This window comes from Plectropomus leopardus, chromosome 13 (genome assembly GCF_008729295.1).
Source record: "Plectropomus leopardus isolate mb chromosome 13, YSFRI_Pleo_2.0, whole genome shotgun sequence".
Classification (NCBI taxonomy): domain Eukaryota; kingdom Metazoa; phylum Chordata; class Actinopteri; order Perciformes; family Serranidae; genus Plectropomus; species Plectropomus leopardus.
Genome location: NC_056475.1, coordinates 27398141 through 27420974, shown reverse-complemented (window position 1 = coordinate 27420974; position 22834 = coordinate 27398141). Strand labels below are relative to the sequence as shown.

The following is a 22834-nucleotide window of genomic DNA, read 5'->3' as shown; positions in this document are numbered from 1 at the left end:
AAAAAAAAAGTCAAAAGAAAGGGAACATTCCTGGCAAAAAGCTTTTTGGTAAAATGTCCTCGCCTTTTATAACAGTTGATGCTGCACTGCCTTGTCAAATGATTAGCATATGTTTTACTGGATTAAAATGCTTGCATGAATCATTGGTGCTACATATAGCTTACTGTGGTGCAGAAATGCTAAAAAATGCAAATCAACAGTGGTGGCCTTTACAGGATAGTGTGTGCGTTTGTGGCATGCTCTCGGTTTGCACAGAGTAATTCAGCATTCCAGTGTGGAACGAGGAGGGGCCCCTGTAATATTAAGGATGTGTCATGAATTTGGAGCAGGTGGAACCAAATGCAGGAGACGACAGGCAACAGGAACTCAAAAAGATCACTCTTTAGTCCAGGAAAACAGTAACTGAACATCAAATGTAAAAAACAAGGATTAAACGAAGACTGAACTGAAAAGCAGGACTTAAATATAAACAACTCTGATGAGAGGATGAAGTGCAAGTGGAGAAAAAAGGTGGAGAAGCTCAGGTGAGAGAAATGAGATGATGAGGCAGAAGATCAGGCATGGAGCTGACGGGCTAGGGGAAACTCAGGAGCAGAAAGAACTAACAAGACTGATGTAAGACAGGTGTGACAGGGACACAGACAAAAGCAGGGAGTCACACAAGACATGACATATGAGGAGGTAACTCCCAAAATAAATCAGGGAACAGACTGAGCATGGTGAATGCATGAAACATGGAAACACGCACAAAACAAACTCTAAAACAAAAAGACAACAGAATCAATCAATCCTTTGAAACCTGAGAAGTGGCGATGATCAGTTTAACAAGAAATGACCCCAAAATGAGCAAAAATTAGAAAAGTTTACAAAAAACTACCCTTGCAAAATAGCATAAGCTTAAAAAAGGAAAGAAAGAATAACAAACAAATGAATAACCTGGAAAAAAGTGAAAAAAAGATAATACTACTAAAGAAAAGATAATACTATTACTACTGACAATAATAATACTAATACTGGTATTACTATGGCTACTTGTCACAGTTTGCTCTGCCTCTCTCCTGCTGCTGTGGGATTATGTCCATTTACTCCACCCCCACCGCTCTCTCCACCTGGCCACTCCCCCTCATCAGCCTCAACACCTCCACCTGGTGCTCCCAGCTGCTCTTCATCTCCAATCATTGTCTTCGCTTCCATGCCTGACCTTCCAGCACTCACTCTCGGACTGTTATCCTGGTTTCGACTGGGCTTACCTCTGACCCCCTCTCCTTGTCTCTGCCCCAGTAGACAGCCTTCTGTCTCAGACCATGAGTTTTGCCTGTGCGCTTCTTATCTGCCTGTGGCTGTGCGGTGTTTTACCGCTTCGGCTCCATCAAGAGAAATTGGCATTCTTCCTGCTTTTTTCAGAGCCTCCCGCCAAGCGAAACATCTCTTCTGTGTGAGTGCCTCCGATGTTTATTGTTTTGATGGTACATTGATTCCTCGCCTGTCCTAGTTGATCCCGCTACCGGCTCCTACTGGATTTGTCTGTTCAGCTTCCTACCTGCCTTCCTGCCTGATGCTGACTCCGTTTCCTCCTCAACCACGAGCTCTGCCTGCCCCTCTTCTGAGTCCCAGCTTTTCCCACAAGTTCCTTGCTGTAAGTTTTCCTGCATCTTACCTGATACATTCACCTGCCAGTCCGCTTCACATTCACCATTTCCCCACCTGAACTCTGAACTATCACCTGTGAACGTGAGCTCACCCCAGTCCTTCTGCGAACTCTGCTTGACCCTGATAACTGTCCGTACTTACCTGCAGCCTGATTATACTTGCCTTTGCTCCATTCAACCTGCCAAAATATTAAATGAAGGTCGTTACCAACTACTCACCTGCTCTGTTGTGCTGAAATTGGTAATTTTTGTTCTAATAATTCTCTCCCATTTATCGTTTTGTTGCCCTTTACAAATTTCTTGCATTTTGAGTGACAGTCCTTGCCTGATTACCAGTTCCCTTTTCCCTTTTTTTTGTTTTTGAAATAAATCAAAACAGTGTGCTCACGTTTCAGAGGTTTAAATGCTTGTGAAAGATGTCAGAATGTAGCACAAGAAAACCATGAATCCAGATTTTTAAGAGTTAACAAACCCTAGAATCATGACTGGATGGTTGAAGGTAGCTGATATTCATCCATGATCCTTATCATCATCATCATCATCATTGCTTTATCCAAAAATAAAAATATTAATAAAAAAAGATGACTATTTACTCACGTGACCTTTATCTTGCAGTGGACTCTAATGAGTCTCCCTTGATATTTTGTTTTAGTCCATTTATTCACATTTCTGTGTTTAACTCCTAAGACAAAATGTTTGTATATTATTTTTTTGACTTGCTATATGTTCAGCATTCTTCACCAGCCTGTCGTTCACTCCAGCTCTCCTCCATTGTTCTATGCACAGGTAGTGTACAGCTTGTTTAAGCCTGCGAGCTGGCAGCTGCCCATTGCTTTTTATGCAGGGGCTGGTAAGAGCCATTGGACCTCAACCAGACGGACCAGTGAACCAAAATAATGAGCTGAAAGTGGCTGAGGGCTGCATAGAGCTGCATAGAGGTGCAGACTGGGGTGTTACTTCTCACTGGTGCTGGCAGTCTAATCCTTTTAACATACAGCGACTCATTTGATCCAAAGCTAAAATCAGCAATGTCACATAATAGAGATTAAAGTTGTTTAGCTGGCAGGTTTTATGTGTTAAGTCGTAAAATGGCCGTAAAGGGCCAACCAGCTTGATTAGTCGCTGTGCAGCAAATGAAAATGTTTTCCAGGAAAATATGATTTGCTTTTTATACATTTAGCATGATTACATGCACACTGTGTAGGCTAGCTCTGTGTTGCGGACTGGTTACAACTACTAATACTACTTTACTGACATGCTGCTTATGTTAAAGCGATAAACCACAAGAGGCGCTAATTTTCAATGATTTAAGAATACCTAAGGGGCTGTGATATACAATGTGGGGAGGGTAGTGCCTAAAACTCCCTTAGCCATTTTAAAATCACTGTAAACTACGGCCTCTTGTGGCTAATTACTTTTATAACATGACTAATACATTACTACTAAAAAGAAGTTTCATAAAATTAGTGGAAACAAAAGAGCAATGATTTATAACAACAAATATTTTTTTATTGCAAGTGATGTAGTTCTTCAGCGGCATTTATTTAGCGTATCAGATGCCAAGTAACAGACACAGTGGAATAGTGCTGGTGTTTCTTTCTTGACTGCTATAGCTTTTAAATAATTCAATTTGTTGAAGTCATTGTTCCGATTCAGAAAATGTGAAATTTGGAGGAACCAGCCTCAGAATTCAGTATTTATAGATTAGTAGTGAAAGTTGTAGTGAAAAACTGTTGTTGCACTTCTGTCTTGTTTGTGTCTCACTAAAACAGTCATACACAGTATCCTGTCTGTCCTCTATCTGTGGACATGTTATTACAATGTTTGTATGCAAAACCAGTGTAATGCATTGTTTTCAACTGATATCGTGAACAATGGCCAACCTGGCTTGAACTAATATTGCCAACATCTTGTTTTTGCAATTTGTTGTTCTGGAATGCGATCAACTCATTCCCAGCTCCCATTCTCAACTTCTGTCGAAAATTAATTGACGATGGTGTACAGATATACATTCGCTGTAATCTGACCATGAAATGGAAATGAAATGTATAACGAAATCACATTTATAATGTATCTTTTTGATAATGTAATCTACAAGTATGAAAAGATTGTATTACAAACAAAGACACCCGCACTATTCAGTTAATTAAATGTAGTATAGAGCTGACCGCTTTCTGTACAACTCACATGTGCTCGGACCATTCTGTCATAACCGGCCCCGGGTGACTCCTGTGTGTCTGCGTGAATATGATTTTGTTTTTTTTCCCGTCAGTTGTGTGTTTGTTGTGTACCTGTTGTGTTTTGGTTTTGTCTCTCCTTTGTCCTCCCCCCACCCCTCGTCTGCACTCCTTCACTCTACACACCTGGTGGCACTCATCAATTAATGCACCTGCCTGCAATCAAGCCTACAAGAGAGCCAGCTCCACAGTCATTCCCTGCCAGATTGTTGCCGAACACGCCTCCAGCTGAAGAGTCACAGAAACAGGGATCGCCCCTCACCTCAGCCCGTCATCTTGTCCATCATTCTCCTGCACAGGTAGTAATAACTTTCTTTATAAAGCACACAAAAACAGTTTACTATGTGCTTTGACAAACAAAGCAAAGCAGAGGCAATAAAACAATTGAGGTCATTAATGCCGAACAAAGGCCAGACAAGAGATTAGACGCAGAAACATATTTGATAAATACAGTAGCAAAATAAAGGCAGAAGACACAGAACATTAATGATATTGATAATAAGCAGGATAGAGACAGAAAACAAAGATTTAATATAAAGTAGAAGATAAAATTGAAAGACAAACTAAAAACCAAATTGAAAGACCAATTAAAAAAAACGAAATCACATAAAAGCAAGTCTATAAAAATGGGTTTTAAGATGTGGTTTAAAAGAGGTTCCTGATTCTGCAAGTCAGTTTTTTCACTATTGTAATAAAGAACTCTTTTTTTCCCCCCTAACATCTGTTTATCCGCCAGCTTTAGGGTCCTTAGTCCCAACCTTGACACATTCTTAATTTATTTTTATTTTACCATTCTCACCCACAGTAAGAATATAGGAGTATAACCTTTTTGGGATAAACAGTCTTGCCATGGCCCAGGACAACATGATCTCCGACTATCTTTCCTCTTTTCTGAACACATGACTTTTTACATCTTATTGTTTTTGAAAGTTTACTGTTTGAAAGGGAGGGGCCTTTACAGTACAGCTGATAGATTAAACCATTTTTTGCAATGTAGGGGGAGAAAGTAAAATTGTTAACAACCACGTTGTCAAGGAAAATTAGAAGGGACAGCAGGGAACATTCCCACAATATTGGCTAACTTTACTTACAAGTTGTAATAATTTTTTAAAGACAACATGTCAATCCAATCTTCAAAGAATGTTTTAAGGTTGATTATCATTTCAAATAATGTTCCTGTAGGGTTAAATGCTGTCTAAGACGTGAGGTGTTAACTACAGAATACTGAGGATGTTTTGGTGATTTTGAGAGATGACAGATCAGATGTTCTTTTTATAAAATGTTCCTTGTCAATGTTCCTGTTCTTTTTGAGGAAATTTAAGGGATTTTAATGTTGATTTGTTGCTTTTAAAAATGTTTTATTCATTTATTGAGTCAATTTAAACTTTTGCAATGATCTGTTGGTTTGGTAACCTCAGCATGGTTAACAAATAGAGGCTTGGAAGCTCTGTTAAACTTTGCCAGGCTTTGATGTCTTTGTAATGTACAATTATTGATGAACCTTCAATGTTTTATATTTACTACAACTAACTTTGACGACATCTACTGTATGCTATATATTAGATATATTTATGTATTTATTTGTTGTATTTGTTGTACCCTTCAGGGACAATAAAGACTATTTTATCTAATCTAATTTAATCTAATAAAAAAAATAAAATAAAAAAAAACTGAAAAAAACCCCAAAAAACATTATAGGGAATGTTGCCCGAACTTTACAAAGACCGTTCTAGAAACATAAAGAAAACTTGCCATTGAACATCTCATTCATTTTTAGAACCAAAATTGCTAACAGGGAAGGCCCTGGGACAGCTGACCCAGTGTGTCCCCAGTGATGGCTGCCCTAATAAACAAGGGGAAACTGCAAGACAAGAGTCAAAATAAGGCTCCTTACAAAGTCTTTTTCTTCACCAAAAGCTTAAAAAAAACATACACTAGTTTAAAAAAAAAAAAAAAGAAAATGATCCAAATGGCTTCATTATACTTTACCTACGTACCCTAACAGCCCACAAATTTAGAGGCTGCACTGCAGACTGTGAGACAAATTGCAGAGAAATGCAGGTTTAAATGTACAGAACATTTAGGTAGAGAGAAAGAGAAGAAAAACAAACACTTACATAAGAGGGAAAAAAATCCTACTTTAAAAACTACTCAAGGTGTTTCTTTTATGCAGCTCTTGAGAGAAATGTGCACATCTTAATTGTGTTCTACAGCAGTTTCATGCCTGGCTGCTGCTGAATGATCTCCCGAGGCACAACAGACATGTTAGTAATATTCCCCCCCAATATCTGCCCTCAGCTCAACCCAGTCATCACTTTTCACAAGAAGCGATACAATCACATTGTTGCTGTGATTACATAACTGAGACACAGTAAATTGTTCGTCTCTGCCCACTGCGTGAATTACACTGATACTTTTACAGCTGCACAGAGGAATTGAACTGATATTATATAGAGCTACTTGTCAAAGCATTTTGAAATTGACCTCTTTAATGTTCACACAGATGACAAGAAGTTTCAGTCACTGTGAAAGATGTCCTCGAATATGAAACACAAGTGCGATATGTTGTCTGGCCTGTTTATGTTTAGTTTTATGGACCCATTTGTCTTTGGCTCTAGGACACAGTGCACTGCTGTGGCTGCAATATTGTTCAGCAGCACCACTTTTCAAAATTGGCAAGTCCTTTGGCAGAGGACGACGGAATCTCAGCAGAGCTCTTAAGTCAAGAATTTAGAGCTCTCTGCATATCAGCATGCATGGAGGCTTGTTCATTTTGTTCATCTCAAGTAGGTTCATTTTAGGTCATGCAGAAAACTTTAGCTACAGCCGTTAACACAGCATAGCTGACTGTGGGATTATTTCTGACAGCTCATGAGCTGAACGGTGCTTTGACGACTTATAAAAAGGCCCTTGAGACCAACTTCCTGGCAATTAAAAAATATAAATTCTCCTATTATAGTAAAAGACTAGACTACTGCTCAAATTTAGCATTATACTATTATAACACTGTAACCTCATACACTGGTAAATGTGATTTCCTACAAACTACCCCTCTTAAATGACGTTACATCCTTAACCCTTTCAAACCTGAGCAAATTGGAAAATTGAATTTGAAAAAAAAAGACACAGGAGGAGGGAAATGATCAACAAACATGAAATGACCCACAAATTAGCAAGAAATTAGTAAAAGAACAAGAAAATACCTGAGAATGATAAAAGAAGATGAGAAATAAAGTAAAAAGAGAAGGGGATGACATGGAAGAAGTCCTTGAAAAATGTAATAATTATGTAACTTATTTTAAATATGTTATTTGGATAATTATAAAGCTTTTTTTTCCTCTGGAAAATTTTCCCTAGCTTTTAAAAAAATCCTTTTTTTAAAATCTAGTGATTTCTTTAAATTTTTGGAACACTTCTTACCAAGTTGCTAATTGCCTTCGACCAATTTCCACATGGTGCAGTGGTTTAAATACTTGTAAAAGGCATCTGAAACAGCACGACAGAAGTGGTGTTGCTCCAGGTTCCAAAGAGTCAACATAAAGATAATGTAAAGTTATAGATATTAGGTTTAGGCAAGTTAAATTACTGTGGTTAGGTCTAAGGCGAAAGTCCTGTGCTCTGTGTCCTGAGTTTGGGACTCTGGATGGCTTCCTTCTTTACCCCTGTCAGTTCACTGGCCATGTGACTGCTGCCTCTCAAAATATGGAGTTATGGATGAATTTCTGGATCATAATTATGTGGGATATGCATGAAATTTGTTGCATTACCATTTGTAGGAAAATGTTTTCCTTTTTAATTGAAGGCATTGTGATTAATTGATATACAAGTGGTCATTCTGAGGGTGAGGTATACCTTAAAGAAACAAAGTGTGAATATTTTTGGCTATTATCAGAACAGTGCAGTTCTAAATTTATGCACACCTTGTTATGATTTCATTCACTTACAGCAGTTAAATGTACTTGGTACTTGTCCTTGGTGGTAGAGCTGTGTTACATGAATGAGGCTACAAAGTTGTTAAAGCTGCTATGGACCCAAATTTCCTTCCAGTACCATTGTTGCAAGACTTTCATTTTCAGTTGGTATTATTTCGTCTCAGGAACGTTTTAATTAAAGCATCACTGTATTTACACTGAGAAAGGAAATATGGCAATCTCTGCCTGGTGTACTACTCATATAAACTGTTTTTTTTTAATGTCCTTGCTTCTAAGCTTTTCCCCCCAAAATCCTCTAAATCCCTTGCATGGATAATTTATGAAAGCTTCAGTGAAACCAACCACAAAGTTTCATTCATGTTGCTGTAGTTTGCTCTTTATGTCCATGTGTCTGCGTGTTGGTCATGGGTCTGTGCATGTGCGCAGTGTGACTCACGCTTCATTGCAGGCCTTTCGTCATGTCATTGTTTTACTCTGAAACCTTTTATGAAGTTCAGATTGTTTGGGGATTTGGAGACCATCAGCACAATTGGCAAAGGCATAATGAATGTTTCTCTATTTAGTAGCTAGTTTGCAGTTGTGAAAAGGTTTAGATGCACTGAAGCTGCGCGTCAGCCAAAAAATGTTCTCACTTCATTCATTAAGGGATGTTTAGCATTCAGAATAAAACAAAGCAGTGGAAAAATGAACACATTTACAGACAAACAATCAGGAAATTCTGATTTATTTTTGCATTTCAAAATAATTCCGTTCAAAAACATGTTTTATACTGCACATTTAGTGTTGGGAGAAGCAGGTTTAGGGGAACAATTGAGGAAATGTAACACCTGAAACTCATTAATCATAACAGTGCAACAGAATCTCCTATGGAATATAAGATAAAAAAAATCTGCCTTATATTTTCAGCAGGCATATTGACAACAAAATAACATTACCTTTCAAATGTGACATAAAGAATCCGTTACAGATGATAGCAGCTGAAGGTCATAAAGATCAGGAGCAAATTTAAATACAAAATCATGTTTGTAAGCTTTGACAATGTGCAGGAGAGAGGAACTCTGCTGGGTGAGAGCTTAATTCAGAGTAATCTCTTTCTGTGGGTGAGAGGTGAGACGCCTGCAAAGGCGTCTGCTGGTCACTTGTAACACAGGCTTATGGCTATTAAACAGCACACAGGTATTTTGTTGAGAGGTTTACACTTGCTGGATTTTCCTGGGAAGCCATTTGAACAGGGTCTTGCACAGCTTTTTGCTCCTCACCTTTGACTTTGTTAAGTTCTTAATGATGACATTTCTGAGCAGGCTGAAGTTCAGGGGCTGGGATAGGTGCACGGAGAAAGAGTTGTTTCTTCTTGCTGTACGATTCAGAATCTCCATAAAGCGTTTTTCCTGCTGCCTGAAGTCGTACTCCACACTGTGTAAAAAGACACGCAGCAACAAAAATTACCAAAACCGCCGAAACACAGATGCAAAACAACACAAAATGTATCCGCTCTTGCCAAAGAATGCAAATGACCAGCTTATCTTTTTATTATGCATCATCGCTACAGTTCACTTTGTTAGAAGCTCTGCGCTTGTCAGATTTCAAAGTGTTTGATTGGTTCAGGCAGGAAGATATCCTCCCGCCAGGATATCTTTTTTTTTTTTTTTGAAGGTGCAGACTTGTTCAAATTTCTTTATCTTCCTCTTGGCCTTTCAGGACCAGATGCCGACACCAGTCAGCAAATCAACTTACATAACAATCTTTTTGTCATGCAAAAGAGGTTTTGGAAATAAGTAGATCAAGAGGACTGTTTTCAATATTTCAAGATAAAGACTGTTTTAGGTTTTGCTTTGTAGAGCATGACACCCCTCAAAAAAAAAAAAAAAAAAAAAGAAGACTTAGATTCCTTAGGCTCCTTTCTGGGACGATTGTTTTCTATTTTCTATTGCCTCTGAATGATGCAACATTTCCGCTAATGGGTGCAAACGCATATTTAGGTTGGAGCTAAACACTATTGCATGATAAATCTTCATACACAACCTCTTCAACGAAACTGGCAAGGTAAAAAAAAAAAGGAATTTTCACCTTTAAATGAACATCGCTTAAAAGGATAGTTCAAATTATTTGAAGTGGGGTTGTATGAGGTACTTATTGACTTTTGATACAGAAGATGTCGTTCAAGAAATAATTTGGAAAAGCAGGGTGGAGTCCAGCACAGAAGCTAAGCAATGTATTGCTGTGGACAGTGGCAGCAACATATATTTGTTAAAGCCACCTAAAAAAAAGTCCCATCTAAAGCACATCAGTGTCAGTACAAGTTTATGCTATACTGAGTTTATTTTCACCACTTAATCTCTAAACCATTTCAGAGGGGAGGCTGGCTTCAGTTCCTTATCTGTGCGCTCATCAAACCCACCAGACTCCATTGAGAAAAACAGTAATTTTAGCCTGCTGAATATGGTCGCTGCTGGTCTCTTTACCGCTTCCATTAGTTAGTTAAGTTGTGTAAATGTGAAATGTTGGTGAATCTAAATTAACCCTTTTAAATACTGAAGTCACACAATAACACAAATATACCAACTGATGGGGGCAGGTGTAGACAAGCAGCTCCTGTGCCCAGTGATGTTAAATTACTGTTTTTCTCCATGAAGTCTGCAGAGAGCAATTTAAAGGCTTCATATTACTGTGTGGCTTTAAGGTGAAGCTGTGAAAATACTCTCAATAAAGTGTACACACTTGATATTTTTAGTTGGGACTTTGTAAACATTTATCCACCTAGAATGCGGCTGGACAGAACCTGTGGCATTGTTATAAAATGTCAACAAATGCACATGGTGGGATGATGCTGCATGGTCCTTATGTTTACACAACATGGCAACCAACGCAGGCATCTAAATGGTTAGGATTTGTCAAGTGAACACTGGACTCCTGCATGAAAGCCAGTACTTTGGGGGAACCGTCCATCACCCCTTCCTCCTGCCCTAAACATACATCATCATTGGTAGCATTTGTACCTGATGCCATCCTTCTACATTTCATGTGCACACACCTGGTTCCATCCAGCCGCATTCTCAAGTGATGCTGCCCATGTGTGTATTACGAGGACACACTTGTTGCTGTCTGTCTGTCTGCATGCATATAATAACAGGACCAATTCTGTGTGACCACATTCTAAACTGACACCATCCAGCCGCATTCTGGACACAGAAGGTGGCTTTTGGTGTCACGCTCCTACGCCGAAAGCTCCGACAGAGCAGATGTATTTAACAAGTTTGGAATGAGAATGGGTTGGCTTATAATATGCTGTTTATAAATAAGCACCTCATGCAACCCCACTTCAAAAAATCTGAACTATCCCTTTAAATTGCTGCAGGATATGGAAATGTGAAAATGTTTCATTTTAAAATCTGTTTCAGGTACATTTATCCACCTCTTACAACTAACCTAATCTGCTCATATATGTATACAGTGTATAGATAGATAGATATTTACATGACATGAAATCACCTTGTATGCTTATTAACAATGCAAACATGACTCCAGTAAAAATGATCATTTTAACTCTTTCTAAATCTATCCAGTAAGCTGCTTCGGGGTGACTTCCTCTTTGCTAGTTTGAATTTCAGAAAGTGCATCTCAATCTCCATCAATCTGCTCTGTGGGGACAGATTGAGTCACATATAGTCACTGCTTAAATTTGACACTTGTTCCAAAAGATTTATGATTTCCTCAAAGAGAAAATGTAATCTGCCTATGTATTCTGAGCAAGAGACAAATGAGCAGCGCAGAGCTTTTCATTTGGTAAGCTGCCCGTACAGTAAGTCATTAATTTTCAGCGAAGTGAAGTGGGCAGTCTGTCGGAGAACTGATTGGCAACTGAAATGGCAAATGGGCTCAACCTTGTTGAATTGCATCTCTCAAGCACAAAAGAAACTTTGAATAAAATCTACATTTTGAAATTGCTCTTGGTCAGGCATGGTTCCATCGCTGCACATGTTAAGTGACATAATTTTTTAATTTATTCAAATTTATTTTTGGCAGATGCTGTTTGCACCGAGGTGCACTTAGCCGAAAATGCTTTTTGCAACCAGAGTGTAAATAGTCATCGTAGCTATTTAAACTTGGGTGTATATTCCTGGGCTTCCGAAAAATGATATTATTAACAGGTCTATTGAGCTGTTCCGATAAAGTTTATGCAGTGAGCATTCAGCAGCTTTAAACATGCTAAAAAACTGAAAATATCAACTGAGTCACAAATAATGACCAAACTTTGACTCTCATTGGACTTGAACCCCTGTCTCCCATGTAAAAATATTTGCTTGACCCCATTCATTCATCATGTATTACTTCTAATATGCACTGTGTTTTTACAGTATTTATACTACATCACCTGACTTTCTGTTAGTACATTTGTGAGTTTTTTCTTGTAAATTTGCCACTCTAATCTCAGAAAATATACAAGATTGACTAGTACTAGCCCTTACCATGACCTCTGTGAACTAATCAAAACCACTTCCAACCTTGATGTGTCAACATGATGAGTACTAGCCAATCACAGCACACTGTGGAATCCATAAGAACCTTGTAGGGATGGGTACAAATAGCACAACAGCTGCTGTGTGACTTTTCTCACCCAGGTGCAAACAGATACTCTTCACTTTTTTGCCAAGTCAAGGCAGACAATTATATTATATCATATTATATTTTATTATATTATAATTACTACTACCGGTTTTACAATGCCGTTCTGTGTGTGGTTTGTCCAATTGGCTGTGCTGATCCCAGCAGCTGTTGCTCTGCCAAAGCTGTAAAAATAATGGATGTACCATGATATCACCCATTAGTTTGTTGACTCCTGTTTTGAAGCCTAGAGTTCCATGGCATTATGCCAGTATGGCATTTTTCAGCCCCCGTACAGTTGTCATTAATGTTAACTTAGCTTTAGAGACCAAACCTGATTTTTTTTTTTTTTTTTTTTTGCACCAGGCTGTAAACATGTTTATTTCTGTTATAAAGTTGGGCATTTTACATGGGGGTTTATGAGGATTGTCCCACGTTTTGGAGGCAGCCTCAAGTGGCCATCAGAGGAACTGCAGTTTTTGGCACTTCTATGTTGGCTTCATTTTTCACCCTGCTGCAGATAGATATGCCTTTTGTTTGTTACCAAAGTCAAGACAGTAATTATAATCTCTATCGGGGGAAACTTCCCCATCCAATTCTCAAATATGCTCAAAATGTAAAATATATTGATAAAAAATGCTGTACCACAGCGGAAGTGGCTGCTCGACTGCTGTAACCATTGTCAAACACTGATGTCACTCTGTTTCATTAATTTCAAATGTATTAAAAAGCGGAGAAATTAAATATAACAGTGGTGTTTCTTAGGCGAAATCCTACTCCTGTTGATTGTTATAGTATTGGATAATGTTATGAAAATAATACTTTGTTGAATGATTATCTTCTCAGTAGTAGTTTTCATTTCCTGCAAATTAGTATAGCATTCTGTATCTCCCTACTTAGCTGATTTGATTATGATTAATTATGAATAATAATGATTATTATTAATTATGATTGATTATGACAGAATATTATAGGAAATTCATTTTCAAATGTTGCTTTTTTTTTGTCATTTTATCATTTGGCTAAAGCCTTGGCCTCGGTTATATAAGCTCTCATCCTGTGGTAGTGCATAATAAGTCTATTAAACAGGGTGTCGTTATGAAATATTGATTTCATTTTTAATTGCTTTCTTAATATCCTTAAAAGAAAATTTCCACATGTCTCAATATCTCAGGCCAAGGCACAATCTTCACTTTATTTAAATGAAGTCTTCCTCGCCCAGTCTATAATCAACACCAAGGAGTTACACAGTAATATCATTCTATAAGTTCATTATATTGTGCATATTTGTACAGGAGCTGAATTCTAGAGCTGCTCAGTTCAAACACTACATGCAGGGAAAAAAATTGGCAATTTCACTGTTATCTTACCTGTAGACAATACAAGCAGTCTTCTGGCAGGTTGAGCAGTTTTTGAGGTCCTGTCCAGTTTTGTAGCATCGCCGACTGGGAAGAAAAAATAATTTTATTCGCACAAAGTAAATACTGGCAACTTCCAAAACTCTAATCTTTTCATGATCACAATTTAATATTCTTACCACTCAGCCTCTATCTCTGTCTGATATTCACTCCGACTGCTGTTGGCAGCGTTGAGCTGTATAACATGCATTATGTCAGACATCAGTGGGTTATTAGGAGTTGGTTATTCTGAAACATGACCTCAGAGGCAGTCACAACTTATTAGCACACTACAGTGAATGAGAATGATTGACAGAGACACATTGCCAGAAGGCGGTTTTAATTCCTGTTATTTGTCCCAGAAGAGTTATGTGGCTAAATAAATCTCTCCGAGACGTGCCCTCTTGAAATGCCCAAGTAGGTTTCTGTCACACTCGTGCACTCGTTTTCGGACCTGTTTGCAAACTTTTCACAATGTTAAGGCTTCACATCATAACGCTACAATCCCTGATTTACAGCTTGTTTATTGTGGCCGCAGAGCCCTTTCATGACATCTTCACAATAGCATGTTGGCCTTCAAAAGGTATTTTTGCAGCTTCTTGCATTATGCTTTATGTAATGAATGGTACATATCATAATTTTAGTCTCTCATTAAGGCTTTATTTTAAACATGGATATTCAATGTCAGTAGAAAGTCAATGTTCAAAAAAGTGGCAGTTGACAGGGGCATAGTACCAAATTCCTGACCCTGTGCATAAATAGTTTCTTTTTTCTTTTGGATTTTTAAAAATTATCATTATTTTTAATGAAATCAATTTGCTGTCTTTTCTGTCTTTTCTGTCTTTTCGTTTTTTGGACCGCAGCATTGACAGTGTATGATGTGCTCCAGCAGCATCAGCAGTTACTCACTTAGCTTTAGATGCTTTAGATACCTCTTTTCCACCAAATCAGTTTTGGTTTTTTGAACCGTTTCAGTTTTTGGTTTCTTGGAACCTTGGTGCCAAGTAGTGAACCAGTTTGGATTTCCACCAATTTTTTATTGTAACTATTGTAACCAAGGATGTGTCATCAGTAATGCACATTAAAATAAACATGAGGAGCCACATCCCAAATTACAGATTACCTGCAAACTTTTGTTCTGTTTTAAAGCTATTTGTTTTTACAAGAAAACAAGCATTGTACAATTACTGATAAGACCACTGCACACTTGTTTTTTTTTTCAGGCAATTTCACTTGTCCATTGTTGACTCCTCCATCCTCTTTTTTCAACCCATAGGATATGACATGCCCACTCATGTCATCATGCTCACACTTTTTTGGCTCAAGTTCAGAACCAACTTTTTGGGTTCTGCACAAATTTATTTTTGCTCGGAATGCTCTACAATTTAAAAAAAAATGGTGCAAAAATTGGGACAGAGCTGGTCCAGTGTTGGTGGAAAAGGGGTAAAAGAGCTTTGTTATTATTATTGTCATTATTATTATTATTATTATTGCTTCCAAATAAATAAAAAAAACAGGCACTGCCATAATTGGCCTCATTGTTATTTATGTAACTAAACTGATCAAAATAAAGATCAAGACAACTTTATTTATCCCAAAAGGGCAATTCCGTTTACAGTCGACCAATTGCACAAAATATCAAAGACAGTATAAAACACACACAGTCAACAGCAGCATTCAAACATAGCCCTGTCAGTGCGACAGATCAACAGATGAACAACCCATGCATAGCAGCAACAACACACAGATCACTACATGGGCAAAAATACCCAGCCATAAAGCGACCTTACACATACAGCGACAAGAATAAAATAAATTCATAAACCATGAACCATAAACCATGCTGCTCCCCAGATTTACTGCACTGACCCTTATGACCATTAATTAGGCCTACTGCTGTCAGCAGAATTCAAAAGGCTGATGGCGGAAGGGATAAAAGAATTTGAATATCTGTTAGTTTTTCTTAGAGGGGCAAGAAAGCACCAGAGGGCATCAAAGAGAATTCACAAAAAAGAACATGGTCAGACTGACTAACAATTCCCTTAGCCTTCTGGACAACTCGTCTCTTCCAGAGGGAGCTCAAATCATTCAGCTGGGCACCGATAATCTTGGAGCAGACTTTTACTATATTGCTGAGGCTATTCTTGTCCCTTACAGACAGCACATTAAACCAGAACACAAAAGAAAATGTTAAAAGACTTTCTATAAAAGAATGATAAAAGTTACATAAAATATTCACGGACACGTTAAAAGAGTTAAGCTTCCACATCAAATGGATTCTTTGTTAACCCCGTTTAGCAATTAACTCTGTGTTTTTATCAAACTTAAGGTTAGAGTCAAACAGTGTACTTAAGTACTTGTATGTGTCCACAGTTTCAAAATTCTCCCCATGATCGATGCTGGCTTTTGGATTTCAAACATTCTTCCTAAAATCAATAATCAATTCCTTTGTTTTTGTCACATTAGGGTTCAGGTAACTGTCATAAATAGGGGGGTAAAATAAAACATATCTGTGCTGTGTATGTTGATAAAAATATGTCTACCCAATAATAATATATCTCATTTCCTGTTGTTTGCTATTGCCATCACAGGAACCAGTAGTTTTTCCATTAAACAATGGATGAATAATCATACATATAATTACACAAACACACAAAGGAAAGGGGTTTTTTTAGATTGAAAATCAATGCAGTTTGCCGATAAATAACAAAGCCACTGAGTGGTTTCGGTAAATGCAAGTGATGACTCACTGAGAAGTCAAAGATCAGCACTCCAGGACAGCTTTTAAAGTAATTCCCTCGACCAAATTCTGGCAAACTGCTGTAATAAACCTGTAACAGACTGAATGTAGAGTATATCAATAATTCAGTCATATCTGACCCTGCAGCTTTTTTATTCCTATAAGGTAAATGTTTGATAAGCAATGTGGAATGTTGCACGTCCATGTGTATCACAAGCAAAACATGAGACTTGAGGAGTCATTTCACCTCCCACTGCCCCACTTACACACACACATGAAGACACGCACACCCTCACGCATCCTCTTACCCGCTGGTAGGAGTGTGGCATGTCTCCAGGTCATGGATAATGTTAAGCAGAGTGGTGATCCTGTCCTTGTTGGCCGCCAGGCTGGCCTCCACGCTCTCCAGCCTCTGCTGTAGGGCTGCTGATTTGCAGCACTGTGGGGAAGGAGGCAGCAACAGGGCTGCAGCAGCTGGGTGGGAGTGAGCCAGGCTGGTGTCCTCTGGGCACAGCTGAGGGGGAGCAGGGCTAAACTTTGAATCCGGTCTGACGATTGCCTCTGCCCCGCAGGACCGGAGGCGGGGAAGGGATGCAGAGTGCATTGTTGATGACGGCAATGTGGAGTTACATTCAGGGCCTGTGTGCATACAGAGCTCTCGCTCGCTGGTGAAAGGGGCTGGTGCAGTGAAAGAATGAACCAGACTTATAGGTACCTGTGGGGAGGTATCAGAGCTTTGGTGGACTGAAGGTTCGGTGACGGGGTTTGCACTAGCAGTGGGTTCACAGTTTGTTTGTGCTATTGCAGAGTAGCTTGGAAGTGTCTTTTTATCTGCATTGGATTTAAGATGAATATTTGCATGCCTGACTGATACACCCAAGGCAAACTGCTCTGTATTTGTATCCATCTCCGAGGCTGTTTTCACTGGTGGGCATGCGGCAAAGTGTCCCTCGTGTTTTGTCTCTGTGTATCCTTGATAATGTGCGAGCCTTTGTTGTTCTGTGTTTATGTGACCCTGCAGACGAGAGCTGCTTGACTTAATTAGGGAAATGTGATTCTGAAGGTTGGTGACCTGGGACAGATTTGAATTTTCATGGTCACTTGACTCATGCACAACTAATTCATTGATTAGATTACCATTGGATTTGTTTTCATCAGTATACGATTCAGTATAGGGGCTAATGGTTGAGGCGGGATCGTGGATGTTCACATCGCTGCCTTTGTTGTGAGTTTTTGACACGTTTAACAGCTCAGAAAGAGAAACTGACGTGGAGTTGTTTTCCTGATTGCCGCACACACCAGACTCATTACCACTTTGAGCTTTCCCGTCTGTTCCTCGCTTGTGCTCAGGTTGATTTACGTGAGGCGCTTCATTATGACTCAGATCTTTGCTGTTTTGTGATGTGGATTGAAGTGAAGTTGTACCTGAAACACAGGCACTACTTTGGTTTCCTGTCAATGTAGATGAAGAGGAAGTGGAGGCTGTGGGTGGTGGATTTTTCAGGTTGATGGAGGAGTTCTTCAGGGCTTTATTTTTTAATCGAGCGCTGCTGCATGGAGACGCAGAGCTGGGAGCTGCACTTGGAGGCAACCTAGCTCTTGAGTCTAGGGGCTTTGCTGCATATGGTGCTGTGTTTAGAGGTGCTGCGGAAAAATGAAGTGTCGGTTCTGATTTTGAGGATTTTCGGTGAATAAAGTGAATTTGTGCGGCAACAGATTTATGTTTAGTGCTTGTGTGTGAATTAGAGTTACGAGTTAAAGTGCTCTGCGAGACAACACTATTCATCAAAGACGCTTTACTTGGTGATTTGCTATTTGAGGAGGGCATTGCGTGTGGTATTTGACCTGCATTGCATGGGATACGTGGCAAACTTGCATGTGCAGGTTGTGCCGTTATTTCTGATTTATGAATGGTCTGTGATGCATTGGCTGCCGGTGACAATGTGGGACGTTTAGGGGTCAATCTCGGGCTATTCATTGCTATGTTTACTTGTGCTGCATGCATTTCACGTTGAACAACTTTGGTGGGTAGGCTTTCAGTGGACGTCAGTGTCGAATTTGACGTTGTGGTTGTTTTACAAGTATTGACTGCAGCTTTAGTGTGCGAATAAGAAGGTGCAGTCAGAGTATTCTCAGGTGTAGGGTGCACAGATACAAACACACTTTGAGGCACGTTAGAGTTGTGTCGTACTGATTTGAGTTGCTTAGGATAAGTGTGTGAATAGGGGTTGTTTGGTTTGGTAGCAATGGCCATCTGCGGAGTCAACGCTAGACTTGTTGGTCGAGGGATTTTACCATCCTGTAATGTTTTTGGGAGAGGATTTATACCTGCGTCCTCATGTCTTGTTTCAATAGTTGCTTGAGTGACAGTGATGGTTTTTGCATGGAGGATGGTTGTGTGTTGAGGGGATGTTGCATCACCGGCAGCATGTGTCTGTGACAAATTGAGCAAATTGCCCCTGGAGTGCACCGGGCATGCTGGGTGTTTGCCATACTTTAGTTCTTCACTGAAATACAACAGTTTGGGATTAATGTGTTTGTCTGAGATGTCATGATGGCTTGGCTTGAGGTTTTTGTCAATATGGGGCATCATGGAAGTAGAGAGCGAGGTGAGGGCTGACTTCAATGGTTTCCCCTCAGCAGGAGAGCTTTTCTCCACTGATGTCGCAACTCTGGTGGCTGCAGACTGTCTGCCGCCGCAATGGCTGCATATTTTTTGTGTCACACCGAAAGGTCGGGCGGCTGATAACAGCAGTGTCTTCCCACACCGCTCTGCATAATGACCTTGCAGTCTAGTTTGGTCTCTACCACAAGCACTCTTAACTGGCTCCACTTCATCGCTGTGAACGCTTATTCCACCAATTGCATCTGAATCAACCACGCTGCCGTTGGTGTAGCGGGTCAATTTAGGCCTGACATTAGTCACATTCCCTGCAAAGTGTGGGTTGGTCTTGATTGCCCTGGCATAGCAATAAGTCCCACAACTGCTCCTCTGACTGCAGGCCACATCCTCCGAGACCTCACCTCCAAGTGCTTTGAAAGTCACTTCCTTTTTGGTCTTGGATTCCCCACTTTTCTGTTTTAAAATAGCCCTTTTCTCCTTGTCACTCCTTGTTAGCAGCAATACCTCCTCTGTTTCCTTGGTTATATAGCTGCTGGATGTTTGAGCAATGCTATCTGATGGCGTTGAGAGCGTATCAGTTAGCTGCACGCTGTGCTGGGCGCATGGTCTGCTGATCCCTGGGGACGTCTGAACACCAACGCTGCACTGAGGTCCCCACGTCTGCAGCAGCAGGGCTCCTCCGCTTCTGTCTCCTCCTGTCGTCCTCCAACCGCGCACTCCAACCAGGGCAGGGACGCCTAAAACTGGAACCGGAGTTGTCAGGTCGGCGGCTCGTCTACCCATCCTTTGTTTGGCTGACTCAAAAGTCTGATAACTCGAGAGTGCGTTTCCACACCATTACATCCGTCTAAAAGTAAGAGAGGGACAAGTTTACAGCGAGAGGCATTTGAGGTGGTGCTGTGAGAGAAAACCATGAGTAAGCAGGAGCTGAAACAATGCACAGAGCTAGAACTGAGATCGCTTCAGTCTTGCAGACATGAACGATACTTGTCAAAAAAAATTCAGATTTGAGATAAGACAGGAAAAATTATGCTTTCACTTTTGAACTTTCCTGACACGGGGTGGCTGAATGAGAAGTGGCAAGGTGTTAACGCTAATAATGAGCTGTGGCTGAGAAAACAAGAACTCTATATTATATTAGCATTTCAAACATACCGCATGGATTTGCTCTCAATGTCTGACATTGCATAGAATAATTTATTTGTGGAATAAAATCCAAAACACAGCTCCTGTTGTGAACTCTCTCTCCTCTCTCGTTGAAATGTTTGTCATAGCGAGGCAGCTCTCTGTTGTCCTCCACATTCAGCTCACCTTGGAAAGAGGCCATAATATATATACACAGCAATGCTATAGACTTCATTAAGGTTTGCGTGCATTTAACTGGAACACCCTTTTTCACAGAGGTGGCATTTTGTGAGTGTGTGTGTGTGTGTGTGTGTGTGTGTGTGTGTGTGTGGCACCCATGCATTTGCGTGTGCCCAGTTTTCTTTGTGTGTGTGCAAGAGGTCATTTTAACAATTTAAACGGTGGTCAACAGCGGGGCGATAATGTGTATATTTTTGCATACGAACATGCTTTTTAGTGTTATACACTAAAAATACAGAGTGTGAATGTGTGTTTGTGATTGCAAGTGTTGATTTAAATTTGATGCGTTGTGACAAGGCTTCCTTCACTCTTTCTTCCTCCTCAACAGCCTCCATCCAGGGATGTCAAAATTAACATTTGGTCATGCATACTTGTAGAGAGTATTATTTGGGTTGTCTTCTAAGTCAAGTGACCTATTGCCACCATCTAACGCTAAGTGATAACTGTCCTGCCCAATTAATACAATGCATAAATCTCCCTTTACATGCTCTTGCAATGTAACTTATTGGATTATTAGGACTAAAGAAAACTGCTTTCTGGCTTCAGCATAATGCTACCTAATGTATGTTTGCGATTCTGTGTAGCAGGCATACCTGAGCTTGATCCTGCTGCAAGATGTCTTGAGTCCAAATGTTAGTTTTCTGCTGATGTCCTCATAACACTTGGAGTGACTTCATCTTCCAAATCCCTTTGTAGTACAATGCAAACTCAGAGCAAGCAGTGCTGAATGAGTCCTCTTTTCTAATGATTCTGAACTAATCTACCTTTTATTGATCAGACATGAAGCCAAGCTGTGTCCTCATTGTATCCCCCCCTTCTCTCCTCTTGTTTTGGTCTTGCTGCTCCATGCTCACTCCATTATCACAACACAGCAGTATGCTACTGTAATGCTGCCCTCCAACACTCTCTGTCCTACTATGTCTTGCCTTTCCTCCTCCTCTCTCTCTTTCTCTCCCTCTCCCTCTCTCTTAATTCTGCCACTATCCTCCTCCCCAGCATTCATGTATCCTGATCTACAGCTGGGTGGAGAAAGAAGAGAGCAAGGGAGAAAGAGAGAGAGAGAGAGAGGGAGAGAGGAAGTGACTTGCATCAGTGGGGTAGGGACTGTGTGTAAATTACTATGCAAGTTAAAAAACAGGGAAATGCATTGGCAGCACTTGTACGGCAGATGTGAATGTAAACAAATCTGCTGTTGTCTGAGGGGACAATAGAGAAAAATAACAGAAAAATCACTGAACGCCGGCTATGTGCTGTATTTTAAAACATGAGCCGTTACAGTTTCTCAAGACTATTGCTGCTATTAGGGCATATTCATTTCAGTCTCATGTAGTTATACATTACCTCAACAGAAATGAAGCTGGTTTCATTGTATATCAGACTGAGGACACGTTTAGATGAGAACTGCCCTACAAAAAATGGAAAAGTCATTGTTTTGCATTTTTAAAAAATCAGCAATTGCATGGTAACATTGTGAAAACAATCTTCGTGTACACGGGTCCGCAAAAACAACCAAAAATGCTGTAGTATGCATGCCAGGCCAGTAGTTGGCGGTGTAACTTAGTGATGAGACACCATAGATGAACACCATGTGCCAACACATTAAGGTGTTGTTCTACAGAGTGGTGAGTATAAACAAACAAGATGCAATGGGAAACGCACAAACGAGACCCGACAACGTTAATAAACTCAGCACAAACAGCAGCACAAACACAGCTCGGTAGTTCGCCATTGTTGTTATTGTTCTCCTTGCTCATGGCTATTTTTCTGAAATGTAATGCACATGTGAGAGGAGCGGCTGTGATGTCACCGTTGTCAAAGGGATCCATGCATTGCCAGTTTACATGGCGAAAAAAAAAAAAGTTTCAAAGTTTCAAAAGTTTGTGCTTTAAGTCCCCCAAAATGCTGTTGTCATGTGAACGAAAGGCCAAACCACAACAAAAGTTTAACATTTCATGCAAAACTGTTGCTGTGTAAATATGTAAGTACGGTGTTTTAGATTTGCTATTGTGTCACCTTTGGGTATGCAGTCTTAAGCTAGTGTGTAACGCTACTGCATAAGACTGACAGTAAAGGCGGCACGTTTTTAAACATTTTATACATTAACCATTTAGCTGTTTGATATCTCTGACCAACATTGTTCTTGGGAAAAAGTCTCGCAGACACATATCATAGTTTGTTACATATTGCACATAATGCATTTTGTAACAGTTAACAGTTATAAGTAAAAAATATTGCAACAAATGGGGCAGTTCAATCAAATGTTGGCATTATACATTTATGCACTGTCTG

At 39.8% G+C, this 22834-nt stretch overlaps 1 protein-coding gene across 1 annotated transcript; it reads right to left on the bottom strand.

Annotated features, from left to right (window-relative positions):
* Positions 1-8525: 8525 nt before the first annotated feature.
* Positions 8526-21235, bottom strand: LOC121952838 (serine-rich adhesin for platelets-like). Its single transcript, XM_042499686.1, has 4 exons — positions 21139-21235; positions 16866-20027; positions 13791-13865; positions 8526-9231 (listed from the first exon to the last, which is right to left on the bottom strand). The coding sequence occupies exons 2-4, from the start codon at positions 19961-19963 to the stop codon at positions 9012-9014; spliced, it is 3393 nt and encodes a 1130-aa protein (XP_042355620.1). The 5' UTR covers positions 19964-20027; positions 21139-21235; the 3' UTR covers positions 8526-9011.
* Between the last annotated feature and the right edge of the window lie 1599 nt (positions 21236-22834).

Bases quoted from the DNA above. Each gene is read 5' to 3' on its own strand.
- LOC121952838 (XM_042499686.1), bottom strand. From the start codon at position 19,963: ATGGGTAGACGAGCCGCCGACCTGACAACTCCGGTTCCAGTTTTAGGC. The intron at 13,866-16,865 runs GTAAGAGGATGC...TTTTCTTCCCAG, and splicing joins TGCCACACTCCTACCAGCGG to TCGGCGATGCTACAAAACTG. The intron at 9,232-13,790 runs GTAAGATAACAG...CTTTTTACACAG, and splicing joins ACTGCTTGTATTGTCTACAG to TGTGGAGTACGACTTCAGGC.